Below are 17,791 nucleotides of genomic sequence, written 5' to 3'. Positions count from 1 at the left end.
TTCTTTATAAGTGCTTCTTGCAGAGCGGCTAATCTTCTGGCGTGAGTAGCTAGGTTCACTGTTAATGCTGAGAACGTTTTGAATAGATTGTGCTGACGTGGTCGGGACTCAAAATTGGGGAAAAAAAATGGAATGTGCCTTAAATCCAGGTGAAACCGTCCCAGCGACATTAGTGGACTTCCCCACTTGCTTTGTTCTTATATTGCTGGATTTACTAACGTAAAAATCTCTGTCTCACACACACACAGTCCAGGTGGTGATTGGATGTTGAGGACAATATGCTGAGGTGGAGGAGGAGGGCGGGCGTGATTTGCACTGATTTTTCACCTCTTCTTTTTCAATCATCCTTCATCCTCTGCCCTCACTGTTTCCCTCTGAGTCCACGTTACAATCGATTTTGTCCGCTTTGTGATTGGACAGAAATATGATGACTACTGATCACTGCAGTACACCACTGATTGTATATATACTATATATATATATATATGAAGACAGCATCATCTCTTTCTTTCTCTTCTCTGTCACTCCTCCCTTGATAGTTTATTGAAATCCGCTCAAGGTGTGTGTCTGTGTGTGTGTGGAGGCTTGTCTCACTCTGCCTGTGTGTGTTTATTCCAGTGGGTAGTGAAGTGCCTTTGCTGAATGAAAGTGGGATAGACTTTGCTCATCATGCTTGTTCACATCGTTATTTGTAATTTATAAACAGTGTCTTTTTATTTTGTTTGTGAGCGCGGGCTCCTCCACCCCCTGATCGAACAGAGCCTCCGCCTGTGTTGGGGGGTGATGGCAGTGAGCTCCTCCTCCTGTTGTTGGACTGTGTTGTTCTGGAAGGGGGGGGGGGGTGGTGTCGGTAACACCAGCAGCCTTCTGCCCACTTCCTGCATCCACAGAACCAGAACCTGAATGCATGGAATGGTCATGTGGTGCCTGCTGCATCTGTGGACAGACCCGCCTCATCAGTTCATGTGCCTTCATTGTGTACATGCCTGACTGATATGTTTGGCATCATTTTTCATGCACATCTTCAAAATAAAAGATGAAGGTTGTTACGTCATGGCCATCCTGTCTGGTTTTTTCATACTGGCATCACTCACGTCACCGTCACTAGCTTGATTTCAGCGTACTTACAACTCACATCACTGGTTTGAACAAAAAACTACAAACCTTCCCAGCATGCACATCTGCACTTCCGGTTTCCCGTCATGCCATTTTTCAAACATGGTGGCTGACAGTTCTCATAACACCGGTGTCACTGCTGTTCACTACTGAATTCTTGCACATGTGAGTTTGTTTTTAAGGTTTTATTGGTGTTAAGGTGAACTCCGGAAAATGCCGAAGTACTACGAGGATAAAGAGGAGGACCACAGAGCATGCGCCGGCGTCAGAGAAGACCTAAAGACGTGTCTCCTTGAGCACGAATGTGTTGTAAAGGTGAGTTCTTTTTATTCTGATATATTATATAAATAGTGTTGCTATATGTTGCTTATGTATTAGTTATGTCAGAACTTACAAAGGTCTCCAAAGACACGGAGGGAGAGCACAGTTAGGCTAACAGTTAGCAGCGCTCATATCGAAGTTTGGCTAGCAGGCTAACTACATTTTATTATACACCTATACGGCAGACTGTACGTATTATTGATGTTCTTCATTAAAGCACATGCGTAGAGTCAAAAACATGTGTGCTGTAAGACGTGTGGTGAAGGGTTATGTGCTTATTTACGCAAATAATGTCTATATATGTGTGCTTGGTTACTGTTAGCCTAGCCACATAGCCAGCCCAGTAAATCGAGCATCGATTTCTGCTAATTAGCTACCAGCTGATTGAGTCTGATTGTAGTACAACTCTTTAGGAAGAAAAGTAGATGTTACATCATCGCCTAGTTTGCATAATTGACCATTTGAATGGACTCTGTAGAAAGAGGAACTTCATCACCACCTGCAGCCTGATATTATACATACACAGTTATTATCAGCTTAAATAAATGCTTATTTATTTATTCATCACTGAAGCTACTTTTCATTATGAGTGAAGAGCATCAATAATACTTTATACCTCTGACCTGCTGGCAAAAAGTCGCACATGCGTACTGTGTGACCGCTGTTTCGGCCGGTTTTAGGCGCCCCCTGGTGGTGGTTCTGCCAGCGGCTGGCCGTTTGTCTCGGTTAGAGTCTGTGTGTCTCATAAACACAGCTGGAGTAACAAGATGTGAAATGTATCCACTATGGATCTAACCAAGTCTTTGATAAAGGAACATTACACATATAACAACAAACACTGGTCTTATTTTGCACATCCGGTTTGATGGCTAAGTGTAACTAATTGCATTATTTACTGGCTTCCATGTCTGAAGGGACACGCTTATGATTTATAGGAAAATATATTTTTCTGTGTTATGTAATGAACCTGATAATTATCATGCATCCTTACAAAATGTGGACGCTGCCTGTAAAAAACACTGAGACCAGGTTCCACTGCAGTCAAGTGGCAGGAGGGACCCTGTTTTCTGACTGGTCTCTACTTTTCAGGAGGGGAAGTTGCCCAGTCAGTGTCTGAAGGAAGGCCACTGCAAAGCCCTGCAGACGGCATTCTTTGAGTGCAAGAGGTCGATGGTGAGTTTAAAACTCATTATGTTGCATTATGAAAGTACGCGTCAGTCTGAAGATACACAGGAAGTTAGGACACGTGTCTGTGGTCAAGCTAAACACACAAGAGGGAATGTTTCATCTTCCTCTTTCCTGAACTCCCACCTGCTGTAAGGTCAGTATTTATCCCACAGGCTATAAAACACTGACTGACCATCGTCTGTCCTCTGCAGCTGGACACAAGGTCAAGGTTCAGAGGAAGGAAGGGATACTGAACGCTGCAGCAGCCATGTGGTGGACAGAGCAGCGAGCCTGCTGTGTGGACAGTCACCGTCCAGAAGACAAGTGTCAACCAGGCCGGCAGAAAGGACTTTAAAGGATGGACGACTCCACAGCAGCATACAGGACTGAAAAAACCTGCTGCTCTGTAACCGGAGCATCTGGACTCCCTGAGAGCAAACTGTGATGGATGAGTGTGTGTGTGTGTGTAATGAACACCAATAAATAAAATGTGTAATAAAACATTTTATTAGAATGTTATAAAGCGTTATGACAAACACAGCTTATTATGAATGGATGGATTGTTCAAACAGCTGAGATATAAAATTACTAAAGTCTCAGTTTTACTTCATTCATCACAAACGGCATCAACAGGAACAGTGATGACATCATTTCAGAGCAGCCATCATCATCTGCCTGAACTTCTCCATATCCACCTTCTGCATGATAGAAACCTTGCGAGCCTTCTCCAGAAGACCCACCTTGTCCACGATCATCATGCCTCTGGTGTGCGTGCCCGTCAGCTCCACGCTGACCGGGTGCTCCTCGCTCTCCAAGATGAACGAGTCGTCCACGGCGGCCGCCATGGCGTACGAGTCGCAGGAAATGAAGCCTGAGCCGGCGACGCACTCCTTCTGGAAGCGCTCCGTCTGTGAGGCCTGGATGCTGTGACGGAAGATCCGCTCCATGAAGCGGGCTTTGTCCGTGTCCTGCGCCAGCCAGGCGTCGCAGAACTCCTGCAGGAATGTAGCCACGCATCAGCATTTAACAGCCGGGGAGACATGGTGGACGTACAGAGAGACGTGTGTGTGAGCAGTTACCCAGGGCAGCATGCTGCAGCAGGTGAACTCCCAGCAGGCCAGGTAGGTGGGGCAGCCGTAGTCGTTCAGCACGATGTACGCAGCTTCTGGATCAGCCGCGAAGTTGAACTCGCCGCAGACGGTCGTGTTCCCTCGAGCTGCAACAGACCAGGACACAAACAGGAAGCACGACACTTTAATCCAGCATGCTGCTGCTGTTCAGCCACTCATCATCTTCATCGATCTTGTTGCTGTCTGTCAGATGAATCTTTCTTCTGTTCACATTATTCTGTCCAGCCCTGCAGACATACTGACACTCAGTGTTGCCTCCCATGATGTAGAGCCCTCTGAGTTTGCCGGGCAGAGAAGGATCCATCCGCACTGCCAGAGCCAGGTTAGTGAGGGGCGCCGTGGCAACCAGAGACACCTGAGGAGGACACACGGGCTTCAGAGAACATGAAGGATACATATACACACAGCTCTTCTTCACGCCTCTCACCTCTCCTGGGTTCTCATTCACAATCCTGATCATGGCAGACACAGCGGCCTCCTCCTGGACCAGCTCCAGACCAGGCGCGTTGGGGTCAGGAGCGTCTCCCAAGCCGTCCTGTCCGTGGAAGTGTCCCGCACTGATGCTGTTCCCCAGGATGGGCTTAGCAGCACCTTTAAACACTGGAATCTGCTCCATGAAGAAATCATTTTAGTTCTAACGTTTCTGATTTTACATTTTTGAGAAATTAGTTTCGATCAAAAAATCTTAAAGTTTGTTCTCAAATTCTTCTGAAAAGGAACGTTTCACCTCATAATCAAATAACAACGTACACCCAGCAGAGAGGGACACAACCTCTGGCTGTGCAGTCATGTGCTTTGACGAACAGCAGCTCATTGTTTGGCAGTTTTATAAACGTACTTGAGTCACATGATGACTTCTGGTTAATGTCATGCAACCCTTTGGAAAACTCTGACTCCACCCACCTCCAGCTTGTTGCAGGCCTGCAGGACTCTCAGCACGTTCTTGCACACGTTCTCCACGTTCGTGTTTCCGTGCACGCAGGTGATGCCCAGGATCTGCACGCCGGGGGCGGCCAGCGCCAGCATGATGGCCTGAGCATCGTCCACGCCGCAGTCCACATCCACCAGCAGCTTCTTCTTACTCATCCTGGACCCTGCAGAGCACAGGCGGCCTGGTTAGTCTTCAACCGACCAAGAGAGCTCTCATACAGATGAAGCAGATTATGGTTGATCCTTCTGTGGATGGAGGAGCACTGACCTGTAGCGTGTGAGCAAGAGCGGCGTCCTCTCACAGACTGATCAGCAGACAGCAACCTTTGAGCAGAAGTCAGAAGTTGAAGGAACAGTGGGAGGAGCCAGCAACCAGGAAGTACAGCGAGCTGACCCTCTGACCGTCTTAGAACACAGGAACATATAAACACTCCTGCAGTCCACACCACACTGGTTATACATGTTATATATATATATATATATATTACTATTATTATTTATGACTGTCACACACCCACAGAAACACCTGTTGCACGCGTTGCAAAAGCTGCAGCATGTTGGACATGCTAACACAGCATGCTAACACAGCATGCTAACACAGGCGTGTCGGTGTGTACAGTCTGTGTGAACCTTCACCCACCCGTGTTCAGTGTACGTGTCCACGTGCAGCATCGCCTCACCTGCTCACCAAGTCGCGCGCGAACACACACCTGACTGCTGCGGAGGAACATGCGACCGTCCCGGCCATGAAGCGCGGAGAGCACCGAAGCAGGAGGAGGTCTCACTCTGCTCTGATTTCTGCAGCACGCAGGTGGAGGAGGTGGAGGAGGAGGAGGAGGCCTGCGGGCCTGAGCGGAGGAGCAGCCGCGCGTATCGCCTCCAAACCCCCGTGTAATCACCGAGTCTGACCGCCTGAGGCGTTGCAGGGCAGCAGCAGCAAAGTGTCCGCGAAAACCGTTTTTATATGTTCAGGTCACAGAGTGAGACCTCTGGGTTTACACGATCTAAGGCAAAGACGTCATTTCCGGTGACAGCCTTAAAGGGAAAGTGGGTTGTTTTGGTTTATTTAAACCAAGCGGAAACACCCGGGCTGGAAAATGAGGCCGACCGGAAGTGGCTCCAAAGAGCACCTGGCTCCTTATTGACTTCCATTCACTGATCGATATTTTCTTTCATCAAATACTCGTTAAAAAACCTCCCCTCTCGCAGTGTGGGTCCATTCGCATTCCACTTGTATTTTTAAATGTAGAAGTCTTTGTCCGTTCCTTTGCTTGTTTTTGTGAGTTTTCATCAGGGTTACACCGTGTTCTTCAGACTCTGGGCGGATTATAATTCAGTGAGTAAAAAGTGTATTTTAATAACGCTTTATATTTTTAATGCACTCTTTGTCATTCAAGCATTAAGTTTAATCGGTGTCAGTGTTTTTACAAGACGTTCAGGAGTCATAACGTTAATTTTACGGACTCCTTGCTAGCCACGTTAGCTTACTAGCATGACTCATCCAAAAAAAAATAGGTGCTTCCCAGCCCCGCCCTCTAATTCCAAATATGGTCATATCCGGCTCCAAAATGTCAAGATGGCGACCAGGAAGTCGCCATTTAGACAGCATTAAGTCTGAACGTGAGATAAAATTTGGATTATAATTTGTGTCCGATATAAAAATAAAATATAATTCTTGTCTAAGATGACACCTGCTGCTTCCACTCCAGTTACCGTTTAATAGCTCCTTTCAAATGACCAAAACTCACAAAATAACTACAGCTCATCCATTCACACACAGCAGTTTGGCATCATCAAGCCTTTATTGATCAGCCAGGTTCAGCTCATTCCTCTAGGGGGCGCCGCCTCTGTGCACCTACAACTGATCTGAACAGCTGGGGAGAGCTGGGGCAGAAACATCCATATTAACATGAACACCTTGAGGCCAAAACAACCTTTTCAAATAAAATCCTGTCTGTTGGTATTTTACATGAAGGTACTCTGGAGCACAGAAGATGTTGGTGGTGGTTGGAACAATAATGCAGTGTGCATTATTATAAACAAGCACTCACAGGTAACTGCAAGCAGTAGGTTTCTCTTATCTTCATGCAGATTACTAAAATTTAATTATTTTAATCATAACTAAGTGAGAACACACACCTTTAATTAAACCCCACACCTGAAGGCCTATCAAAGCCCTGCTGACTGTGCTGCAGAAACGACCTAAATATCTTTAGAATAATGTGACGCACCACTCTGAAGCCGACGATTTCATCCCGCTCCACACAGAAATAACTGTAGATGAGACATTGTCACAGCACAAATGTCAGTTGTGTCAGATACACTTTGAAGATCTGTGCCTAAAGTTGAGTACCTGTGTGAGGATGAGGAGGGGCAGCAGGGAAGCACAGACAGCACTAAAATAACAGACCCAGTGGTCCAGTATGCAGCATGGACGGTGTCCTGTGTGGCTCCATCTGTGGTGGAGCTGGTGCTTTTCTCATTGATAACAAATTCCACAGGAAGACTTTAAATCAGTCAATCAATCCGTTTTAACTGCTGGTCCCACTGAGGAGGAAAATCCTTTAAACGTTCCCCAGACATGTGACTACAAGTCATTTTCTGAATGAAAACAGCATCTGCACGTTAGTGAATGTCGTTTAATCTGCAGGTCGTGAACAGAGGACAGTAACTCATGATGCTTTTCTGTGAACTCAATATTGTGGTGAATGTTAGTGTGTGTTCCTGAGACACCGACAGGTTTGAGCGCAGAGCGACCGGAAGATGTAACAATAAAAACCCTGATTCTGATTCTGATAAAGGTTCAGGTTTGGTGTGCAGATGCCATTTTCAGTCACTCTCTAAAACAGTCGGGTACTGATGTTAATGTGGATTCATGTTGTTCTCTGTGGCTTCTGTTGACAATCAGAAAAACAGAAACTTGAGCTGATCCTCAGAATGAACTCATCATCATCATCATCATCATCATGTGCACGTCCTAGTGAAGTGACTCCTGGTGCTCCAGTCGGGTGCAGCAGCCGGCACTGTGCACTCTGACTGCAGTGTAACACAGAGTCTTTCATACTGTGGAGTGATCAGTGTGTGATTCTAGTACTACTGAGAGGGGGGGGGGCTACAAAACAACCTACAGTAGCACTGGCACTCGGACGTTATGAATCATTTAACAGTGACTAAGCACAAAACAACGGGCTGCTGTTACAGTTTTTTTTCTTTGTGTGGTGCCATCATCATCATCATCATCATCATCATCACCTTCATCATTTTCAGTCTTTGGGTTTCTCACAGAGTCCCTTAGGTCTCCACCTTCCCGTACGTCCCCTCTGGAGGGCGGTACTGTTTGGGGAAGGCCTTGAGCTGGAGGGAGTTGAAGGCGTATTTGCGACAGCCGACGTTCTTCATGGTGTTCTCTCTCCTGCAGCCCTCACTGTGGACGAACACAAGTTATCGTGGTGACCATGTGTTGTACTTCTTCCTGGGTTCTGGTTCAGGGACTCACCTGCGCATGCAGTCCAAGGCCTGGTAGAAGACCTGCGGGGCCAGGGCGTGCTCCTGCTGCAGGATCTGACACTGCTCCAGTGTCAGAGACATGGCCGTGCGGTCCTTGGCGCTCTTACAGCTGGTGAATCTGACGCCGTTCAGGCGGCGACACACCTTCGGGGTTCAGACACAGAGGATTAGAGGGACAAGGCAAAGTCTCGAAACTTAATGATAAGCAGGATCGATAAGGAAGCGTACCTCGGCTGCCTGCCACAGGATCTCCACGTTCTTGCTTTTCTTGGCATTGACGTTCTGGTTCAGCTGTTTGAGCAGCTCAGGCAGACTGGTGGTGCTGTGGGAGCGAGGGAGGCCTGAGGAGGCGAGGGAGGCGGGAAGAGGAGAGGGAGAGAAAATGAAACTTTATGTTTTATCTAAATTATATCTAGGTGCTTCACAGAAGGAGAGGAAGGGGGGAGAGAATGCAGGAAATCGTTTCCTCTGAGGTATTCATAAAAGTAGAAGAAAGTCTGGATTTTTCTGTGTGTGAGACTCACTGTCCTCTGGAAGGACTTCTTTGAACTGGTCGTAGTACGAGCTGAGGCGGATCAGGTTCTCCATGTTGATGACTTCTTGTAGTGACGTGTCTCCAAACCTGGACACACAAAGACAAAAGCTGAAGTTTTATTGACATTTAAATCACAAACCGTCCTCCTGTCTCGGTGCTGCAGCCGCTCACTTCTCAGCCAGCGTCTGCTGCTCGTTGATGCCCACGTTGAAGAGGACCGGCTGCACTCTCAGCAGCATCCCGTTCTGGATCTCTCGCGGCAGAGAGTCAAACATGGCTCCGGGCATCGGCACCCTGACGTTAAAGCCATTCCTGTTCCCCGTGATGACCGGCAGCATGTCCGGGCCGAAACCCGAAGTCGCCTGGGTGACTTTGAAGGTGACATTTCTCAGGTCCGTCACTCCAATGCTCATATCCTCCAACATGGCCAACTCCTCCCCTGTAAGAAACAGGAAGCCAGCATCACACACAGCAGCTGACAGGAAGCAGATGTTTGCTGACTTATCAATCACTTACTACTAACTACTTACCATAGGTGCTGAGCAGGCTCTCATACTGGACCAGTAAGCCGATGGTGTGCAGCTGTCTGAGGAAGCCCGAGTCACAGAGAGACGTCCTCAGCTTGAGAACAAAGCCGCAGATCAGAGCCGTCAGCTGTGAGGACATCAGCACACTCATTAGTCACCACACACAGACACACTGAGTACGAGCCGTGTGTGTGTGTGCAGGCTGCAGACCGTCTGACAGAAGACGACGTCGCGGCGGTACTGCACGGTGAGGCTCATGGCGATGGTGGGGGCGCTGTCCTGCATCAGCAGAAACACCATGGCCTTCTTGGCTTTGTCACTCATCAGTGAGACACAGTCAGTCAGAGTGGTGAGGAGAGGATACAGCGCGTCACTCCACTCGCCTGCAGGCGTCAGGGTTTGATCAAACTTTATTCATACAGCACCTCTCTTATGAAAACGTCCACCTGCTGTTCTACAAAACTAGCTGCAGTTCACCTAGAGGGCGCTGTGAGACAGTCCTGGTAATGGACAAATGTCCTTACATCTCACTTTAGCCCACTAGCATCCTGCTAATGGATGCTGATTGGTCAGTTCAGATCAGGGCTAATGGAGACAGGAGATCTTTGCAGCTGGCCTGGCTCCACAGCGCCCCCTATGGGACTGGAGGTTCAGACAGTGATATGAGGCTACATTACAGCTTGTCTCACTTTAGTCTGGACGTTCCCTGTTCCCTGTGTGTCCACTTCTTACTCAGTTATGACCGTAAAGGAAACCTTGCTCTCACCTGGAGACGTCTTTTCGACCTCTGGGCTGCTGTCTACAAACAGAAGAGAGTAAATTCTGTTCAGCGGACACGTTTTTCATTCCAGTTGTAAATAAATGTTAAACATTTTAGATTTCAAAAACCTACAGATGGGGAAAAGGGGGCATGCAGGAGACTGGTGAGAGAGTGAGGATGATGATGATGATGATGATGATGGTAAATCTTTGTGATCAGGATGTATCCAGAAAGCTTCCTGGTTGCTATGGTTACCTCCTGAGAGTGACAGTCACATTAACTCTGTGATCTCATGAAGTCAGCAAAGTGTGTGTGTCTACCTTTCTTAGTGCTGTTCGGCTCCTCGGTGGCCAGCAGGAAGACGTCCTCAGAGCTGCTGTCGCTCTGCAGCTTGTCCCGCTGCAGCAGCCTGTCCACTTTCTGAATCACACACTCCAGGCTCTTATCCACATTCAGCCAAACCTTCTCCTGCACACACACATGCAAAAGAACACAATGTAGACACACACACTGATGAACAGAGAGAGCACCAGATGGACTCGCCTCTTACCCACTCCTCCTCATGGAGATCTGCCTGCAAAGAGGCGCGCTTGTTTTTACTGCCTTCACTGCCCTCTAGCGGAGTTGTGTGGCGGGACGGGGAAGTGGCAGAGCGAGACGGGGAGGTGGGGTGACGGGAGGGAGAGCGGGAGGGAGAGCGAGAGGAGGGTGAGAGGGAGGAGGAGGACGGAGACGGGGTGCTGCGCTGAGAGAACTCTGGGCGGGCGGTCGACAGGGCGAGGATGGCTGAGGACAGCAGCTTGGAGTCACAAACGGTGACCAGCTGACGAGTCTGCAGGAGGACAGACACAAGAACTGACAGTAAATGGACACTCAAAGTTCTGCAGGTCTGCCATCGTCCTGGTTTCCTCACCTTCTCTGTCAGGATGGCCAGAGTCCTCTCCAGGGCGTTGGCTGAGCGGTCCTTGGCTGCTCGCGACAGGCGTTCAGTGTAGTAACACACCTGCGTCTTCAGAGTGTTAATCTGACCAATCAGCTCCTTTGCTTTGACCACGTCCTGCGGCTGGTACACCATGCCTTTAGAGCCGGAGCCGGCAGAGCTTCAGGTGTGTGTGTGGAAGACACAACAGTAAATAAAAGGAGGCACTCAAAGTTCAAAAGCACACAGTACATTATACTTGGCCTGGTCTTACCTCTCCTCTTCATAAGAGCTGAAGGTCAAACAGGAAATAAAACATTTGTCAATACCTCCAGATCAAACCATCAGACTTGCAGCACAGAGACGTCACACTCACTGTTTTCTGGCCTCTTCCAGCTTGTGCAGCAGTTTTCGGAGGCCGCAGCCTTTAAAGCCTTGATGATGTGCAGCAGGAGCACCGATGGTCACGACATCGTACGTCCGGTCTGATCAAAGGACAGAGAGCCAGCGGTGAAGACGGGAGGTACTGAACCAACAGAACATGAGTGTCCGTGTGCACAGACAGTGTACCGACCGTATCCAGTCTCCCCCTGGACTCTCATCCTCTGGATATGCAGGTTAGTGGGGATGAACTCCAACTTCCTCTCAGCTTTCAGGGTGCTGGACTTAAACGAAGGACCTGACGGGGAGCAGGTAATGTGATGTTTACATGCAAGCTACAAATGATGTCACACAGGTCGTTCTCTCAGTTTTTCTAAAGTTCACTGTGGACAGAAATCAGCAACGATCTAGGTTTCAGTTCTCATGACCTAAAAACCCCAAAATGTGTTAAAAGTGGCCGGCTGCCCACGTGTCTGTGGTTCCAACCTTTGTACTCGTGCAGGTCACTTATGGTCTCCTGGTACGTGAGGATGATGGTCTGGTACTGAGTGATGATCTGCCTCCTCAGGTTCTCCCAGCAGGGCGACAGCTCGCCCAGTTCTTCCAGCTCACACACCCTGTTTAACACACACACACACAGAGTCAGCGCCTCCAGCTGAAGCGCTGATGATCTCACAGCTTGTGTTTTTCTGCAGCTCGTTGAGTTATAGATGAAGCAATGCAGATGACAGCTGAGCACTTTCAGGCAGTCATTAAGCGGTGGGAGTCATAATGAGTTTCAGTTTAATGTCCCCAGAAAGCCACTTCAAACATTTTCTCCTCTCACTGACTGATCCAAATTTAAACCTGCAAGTTTTGAGTCTAAACCCATGAATCCGCCCACACAGCCTCCCATCAAACCGTGAAAAGAAACACGCAACAAAAGGACGTTTAAACACAGATGAGATAAAACCAGAGCTGAAACGATAAACGAGATGGAACCTTCAGAGATCCATAGTCTTCTTACCTGACAGCGTCCTCCTCCAGCAGCAGTTTGACAAACTGTCGGGGAATGTGCAGGGACAGCACGCTCTCTGCCATCTGCTCCAGGATCCGCAGGTGGTTACCGTCCGTAGTGGGGAAGCGGTACGTCCGTGACATGATGCCTCCAAACACTGAAACACACGTCACAGCCGCCGCCTGTCAATAACGTTTTTAAATGGCTCACGGCCCAAACAGCTGTGATGTCACAGAGAGACTCACCAGCCTTCAGCAGGGGGTCTTTACACAGAGACGAAGACTTGGATTTAATGCCCATGGATTCAGTCAGGCTTTCATCGACAGGGAGCACCATCTGACACACACACACACACAATAATGTAAAGATCAGTGACCTTTAACTTCCTCATTCACTGATCCATGTCAGCACTGGCCTCATCAAACCAACACTACAATAATGAGTGCTACAACAATCATAGCTGTTAGCATTTATGAAACCCATTAGCATGTTAGCAGCTTCTGCTCCTTCATCTTTGAGTCGAAGTGTTTTTGGGTCATATGCACTGAATAAGGTCTGTGGTTCTCTCTATTTCAGGCTGCTGACTTTGAAAAAAGAGGACAACAGGAAGCCTTTTCTGGGTTTAGGACTCCTGCAGCCCTCCATTGCACTGACTGCAGTTCATTTACTGACCACAGGTGTCACCATTTCTCTCACCCGTCCATTGACGGTGTCTCCTCTCTGTAGTCTGGCTACAGGAGCTCTCTGCTCCCTCTTCTCCTCTATCTGCCAGGCGATGACCGTGATGTTGCCCATGCGCTCGTTCTCCGCTGACCTGACACACAAACAAACAAACAACGTTCAGTGGCTCACGCTTGGAGTGCACAGAAGATCCACCGTGTTGTGTCTGCCTGTTACTTGAGAGTCAGGTGCAGTCTGTGGTGTTTGTCCTGCAGCAGCTCCTTCACAGAAAACATGGCCGAGCCCAGCATGTACATCTGTCACACACAAGAAGACTGTAAGTCACCTCCACACAGGACATGCAAAGACTCATGGGTGAGGCTTACCGTGCCCTGCGAGCGGTCCTTCACATCGTAGACGGACAGCTTGACCTGAGTCTGCTGAGTGATCAGAGAGTCCTGAAAGAAGGCGATGCTGCTCAGGAAGATGGGGTTACTGGTGCCCTGAACACAGACACAGACACGTGCACGGGTTTCAGAGGTCTGCAGCAGGAGGCAGCAGGACGGGATGCACCGTCAGTGTTATACCTCAATGATTTCAGTCTGAGCGTGTTTGGTCCAGAAGGCCTGCGGTGGAGTGGTGCAGCTGACGGCCACAAAGCTGCTCGGCTTCCGGTCCAGAGCCGGAGTAACCAGCTCGCTGCAGGCTGCACACAAACACAGGAGATTACACATGGAGGATTTAATGGTGGGATGCTCAGTAATCCTCAGAGGAGAGGACTTTACTACAGCCTTCCTGACAAGCTGCAATTGTTCAGTCAATAATTCAAGTTGAACAGTAGCTACACATTATGTTGTCAGGACAAACCATCCATCGTGTTTTTGTTAGAGGTTTAAACTGCAGTCATTAAACCATCTAAACTGGTTTCTGTGTAAAGGATGTGACGGTTAGCACCTCAGGCAGTATGAACCTGCTGATTGTAAAATGATAACATAAACTGACTTACCCACGCTGAACTCCAGCACGGGCTCATCTGGATCCTGACTGCTGCCTGTGTGACGGAGAGGAAGAGGAGGAAGAGCTCCGTCTTAAAGCAGGCCCACCATCGGTGAAGTAACCAGGTTACCATGGTAGCAGTTACTTAGTTACCTGAGAGAGCCAGCCCCATCATCTCAGCTGACAGATCAAACGTGTTGGCTCGGTAGACCGACCACGGCCGGTGGCGGGGGCTGCGCTCCTTCCCGGACATGGCGGCTTCGCGGCGGCTCTGAGGGAGAATGTTTGGAGTGAAAGAGACCAAAGACACAAACCCTGCTGCTTCTGTGTGTGTTTGTTCCCTCGGTGCTTCGATCACAGCGGTCACAGGGATAAACCTGAAAGAAAGATGCAAACGACAAGGATGTGATCTCATGTTGCCACGGAAACTAAACACATCTCACAACTCGACATCCTTTTATCGTCATGACAGCGGAGCCCACAGCCATTTGAAATCTGTAGTAATGAAAGCTGCATTTCAGCCGTGCTAACGTGCTAATGTACACAGTGGGAAAACATTCAGAGAGACTTCACACAGCTGTGGGCCATGAAACACTGAACATCTGCTTTATGCTCAGCTTATCAGATCACGAATGACACAGAAAGAAATGTTTGCTCAAAAGACCACTTAATTTAAGCTCTATGGATTCAATGTGGACCTGATGGGACCAATTCATGTTCAGGAACCCACAGAATCCACAAAAAAGAGAAGAATGGACTGGAAGGAGAGAGGAAGCCCAGCCATCCTACAGGGGTGGCTGGGCTTCCAGGAAGGGACTCAGAGCTGCTGCTGCTCCTCCACACAGACAGGGGCCAGTTAAAGGTGGTTTGACAACTGGGTAGAGACCCCGAGGCCTGCAGGAAGGACCGCATCTCACAGCTGGCCTGGGAGCAGCTGAGGATCCCCCAGGAGGAGCTAGAGGAGGCGGCCATAGACAGAGCGATGTGTTCATGTCTGCACCACATGGCCAGATGTCTCCATATGAGCTTCTCCTTAGTTCCCTTGTTGGTGATGAGTTTACGTGAGGGCGCACTGATGAGTCGGGCATCTCAGGTGAAACCCTCAGCCGGCATGATGTCTGTTTACATCCATCCATACTGCTTAGCAACAGGAGGACCAGAGACACCCAGGCCAGAGGTCACCCCGACGTCTCTGCCCAGAAGGACCAGGAGCCCGACTGACCTCACAGCAGCTTGACTTTCTCAAAAATAATTCAACTTTATAAGCTCATCATCCAGACAGCAGACTGTGGGTCTTAAAGGCCTGAAGTGATACAAACGTGCTTATTATCAGGCATTAGAAATCTATTATCACTTTGACAGCAGGCAGCACACACACACTGTACACACTCGGCTAACACTGCACCTGCTACGAAATCATGTAGCCAGTGAGGGAGCCAAGTGTGTCACATGTTCACAGCTGAGCGGCCTGTCTGCTCCGTTTTCATCCTTTTCACTGATATGAGGAGACGGACCTCCACCTCTGGCCTGCCTCACCCACACAGGCCTCCGAGTTAGGACTAAAATGATGGAACACTTTGAGCAGGTTAGTTTCAGCTCCGTGTTGTGTATTCGTGTCAGGTTGATTCTATTTTTAATCTGACAGGTGCCACACTCTGTTTGTTCCCATTTTTCTGCAGGTTCTTTGTAAAGATTGTTTTTCAGAGAGAAGATGAAAGAGGAAGCAAAATGCTCTTTAATATAAAACAGGAAGGGATGCTGTGAGAAAAGACAGAACACAGATGGACCAGACTGAGGAGAAGGGACTGAGCTCATAATGAAGGAAGGCCTCAGAGGTAAATGTTTTCCTGTGACTACATGCAACCCTCAGTGTGCACCCTGAGTGATCAGCTGCAGTCATTCAGCACTTCTGTTCTGTGTGTGTCCCACTGTGTATTCATGTGTGAATTCTTCTGCCATAGAGGTCTATTTTTACACATGAATCTCTTCTGACGTCACACAACACGTGCAAGTGAAAACACTGGCGCCACAGTGACACACACTCACCCACACACACACACACCCTGCGATGCTCTTTGCCAGTCTAATCTCGGGTTTGGCACCTCCATGTGCGACCCCAGCAGACGGCGGTCACGGCGCTCTGCCTCATCAGGCAGAGTAGGAGTCATTCTGTTGGTGGGAGCTGTCTTTGAACACGCTGTAATCTCTGCCGCCTGGGGCGTGGAGGAAAGCTCTCCAGGAAACCCACAGTGGGTCTGATGCAGAGCCACAGGCGGCCAGAGGATCCTCTGCACCGCATCTGTCTGACAGACATCAGCTGCAGGCAGGAGGCCGAGCTCTGATCAGGCAGCTTCTGCAGCTCAATCAACAAAGGACTTCTTTTATGAAGTATCTCTTCATTTCACACAAAGGGAAGTCTTTGATTGACTAATAATCAACCAAACATGAACATAACTGTCAGATAATCATTGATATTTGCACTGTTCCGGTCAGGAGGGCCTCCATACTCCTCCTCTCTTCTCTGTTCAGACCTTATCACCGGTCTGTGCTGCTTCTCTTCAGCTGTGTCTGGTACACACTGGTCTGCTCAATCCATAATCAATATAGTCACAGATTTTTCGTCGTATCAAACCCTGAGCAGCTGCTGCCCTGCAGGTGACCTCTGACCTCCTTCATGTCCCGAGGATCGGTGGGTTTTCCAGCTTTAAGGGGTAAGACACTAAAAGCAGAGAGCGCAGAGCTCCAGGTGGTCCGGGCTCCTCCGGGAGGGCGTGTAGGATGAAATGACCCAGTTAGTGAGGCTGGCGGCTCACAGCTGGCCCCCCTGCAGAGGCTGTCAGCGCCGGCTGCACTGCAGCACCCGTCCCTCTCCACCCTGCCTCCTTCCTTTCCTCCATCCTCACTGTAACCCCGATGTTCTCCTCCTCCCATGTCACTCTATTGATTCTGACTCAGACCGGAGACGACCCGTGCCGCTGACGCCTGCAGCGCCTGCTCGACGTGGCAACGTCTGTCGTAACCACAGTCACATGACAGCGAGCCACAAATCTGATCAGCAAAGAGGAGGAGAACGTTTGTCCACGCACAGGAGGAAGTGCAGAGAGACGCTGTGGAGGAACATTCCATGCAGACACTTTGTTCAGTTTCTTCCTCAAAACCCAGCACACAGACAAACAACACATCTCAACAACACAACACATCACACGCCTGATGTCCTGTTGCATGTCAGAAAAATACTAATATTCTTCAGACCTGCTGCTGTCCTCACATACATGTACAGCTCAGACTCAGGGTGTTCCTGTGCAGCAGGCTGTGCTGTGGTCCTGACCGTGTTTCTGTGTTTTCATCCACAACAAGGAGCAGTGCGTCATGATATCTGCTGCTCAGTCCGCCAGGCTGCAGGATGAGCCGAGGAAACAGGCCGGAAACACAAACACAACAGCGACATGTAAACAGAGCAGCGAGCCGCGGCGGCAGGACAGCAGCGCTCATCACCTTCATCATCATCATCATCATCATCATCTTCACCATTCTCACGTCTACAGCACGTTCAAAGAAACATCAAATGTGACAAACCGTTTGGAGGGACGCGGCGCTCTCCTCTCATGCTGATGCGCATCCTGGTTGCCTCGACGATGTCTGCAGTCAGGACTCGCCCTGACTCCCTCTGACACACCGAGACGTCATACCGCCACTGAAAGCTGCAGCGCCGCCTCCGACCAGCGGGGGGCGCCGATCTGCCGAAGGAGACCCATCCACAGAGAGAGAGAGAGAGAGAGAGAGAGAGAGAGAGGTGCTTCTGAAAGAACAGAGCAGCGGGTAAACAGGGGAGGTAGACCTGCTGT

General features: G+C 49.2%; 3 protein-coding genes across 9 annotated transcripts; 1 reads left to right on the top strand and 2 right to left on the bottom strand.

Moving 5' to 3' along the window:
- The first annotated feature begins 1,204 nt into the window (after positions 1 to 1,204).
- On the top strand, positions 1,205 to 3,123 carry coa5 (cytochrome C oxidase assembly factor 5). Its single transcript, XM_028433805.1, has 3 exons — positions 1,205 to 1,431; positions 2,527 to 2,610; positions 2,817 to 3,123. The coding sequence occupies exons 1-3, from the start codon at positions 1,330 to 1,332 to the stop codon at positions 2,856 to 2,858; spliced, it is 228 nt and encodes a 75-aa protein (XP_028289606.1). The 5' UTR covers positions 1,205 to 1,329; the 3' UTR covers positions 2,859 to 3,123.
- On the bottom strand, positions 3,096 to 5,612 carry LOC114453870 (inosine-uridine preferring nucleoside hydrolase). 6 transcript variants are annotated; one of them, XM_028433799.1, is made up of 7 exons: positions 5,305 to 5,612; positions 4,933 to 5,097; positions 4,638 to 4,828; positions 4,162 to 4,341; positions 3,978 to 4,089; positions 3,684 to 3,820; positions 3,096 to 3,599 (listed from the first exon to the last, which is right to left on the bottom strand). In XM_028433799.1, the coding sequence occupies exons 1-7, from the start codon at positions 5,393 to 5,395 to the stop codon at positions 3,252 to 3,254; spliced, it is 1,224 nt and encodes a 407-aa protein (XP_028289600.1). In that variant the 5' UTR covers positions 5,396 to 5,612; the 3' UTR covers positions 3,096 to 3,251. The 6 variants fall into 6 exon arrangements, with proteins under 6 accessions (XP_028289600.1, XP_028289601.1, XP_028289604.1 ...); XM_028433800.1 differs by having other exon boundaries at positions 4,933 to 5,069; positions 5,345 to 5,612; XM_028433803.1 differs by having other exon boundaries at positions 4,933 to 4,988; positions 5,345 to 5,612.
- A 944-nt stretch (positions 5,613 to 6,556) lies between these two features.
- On the bottom strand, positions 6,557 to 17,651 carry inpp4aa (inositol polyphosphate-4-phosphatase type I Aa). 2 transcript variants are annotated; one of them, XM_028433796.1, is made up of 25 exons: positions 17,523 to 17,651; positions 14,100 to 14,323; positions 13,957 to 14,001; positions 13,538 to 13,656; positions 13,337 to 13,453; positions 13,188 to 13,267; positions 12,987 to 13,104; positions 12,536 to 12,626; positions 12,300 to 12,447; positions 11,780 to 11,910; positions 11,487 to 11,591; positions 11,289 to 11,397; positions 11,187 to 11,204; positions 10,907 to 11,093; positions 10,544 to 10,825; positions 10,314 to 10,461; positions 10,126 to 10,251; positions 10,000 to 10,032; positions 9,444 to 9,616; positions 9,237 to 9,360; positions 8,878 to 9,145; positions 8,696 to 8,793; positions 8,400 to 8,512; positions 8,161 to 8,315; positions 6,557 to 8,088 (listed from the first exon to the last, which is right to left on the bottom strand). In XM_028433796.1, the coding sequence occupies exons 2-25, from the start codon at positions 14,197 to 14,199 to the stop codon at positions 7,956 to 7,958; spliced, it is 3,021 nt and encodes a 1,006-aa protein (XP_028289597.1). In that variant the 5' UTR covers positions 14,200 to 14,323; positions 17,523 to 17,651; the 3' UTR covers positions 6,557 to 7,955. The 2 variants fall into 2 exon arrangements, with proteins under 2 accessions (XP_028289597.1, XP_028289598.1); XM_028433797.1 differs by lacking the exon at positions 10,126 to 10,251.
- Between the last annotated feature and the right edge of the window lie 140 nt (positions 17,652 to 17,791).

Source organism: Parambassis ranga, chromosome 21 (assembly GCF_900634625.1).
Source record: "Parambassis ranga chromosome 21, fParRan2.1, whole genome shotgun sequence".
NCBI classification, from domain to species: domain Eukaryota; kingdom Metazoa; phylum Chordata; class Actinopteri; family Ambassidae; genus Parambassis; species Parambassis ranga.
This window is presented reverse-complemented; position numbering and strand designations above follow the sequence as displayed.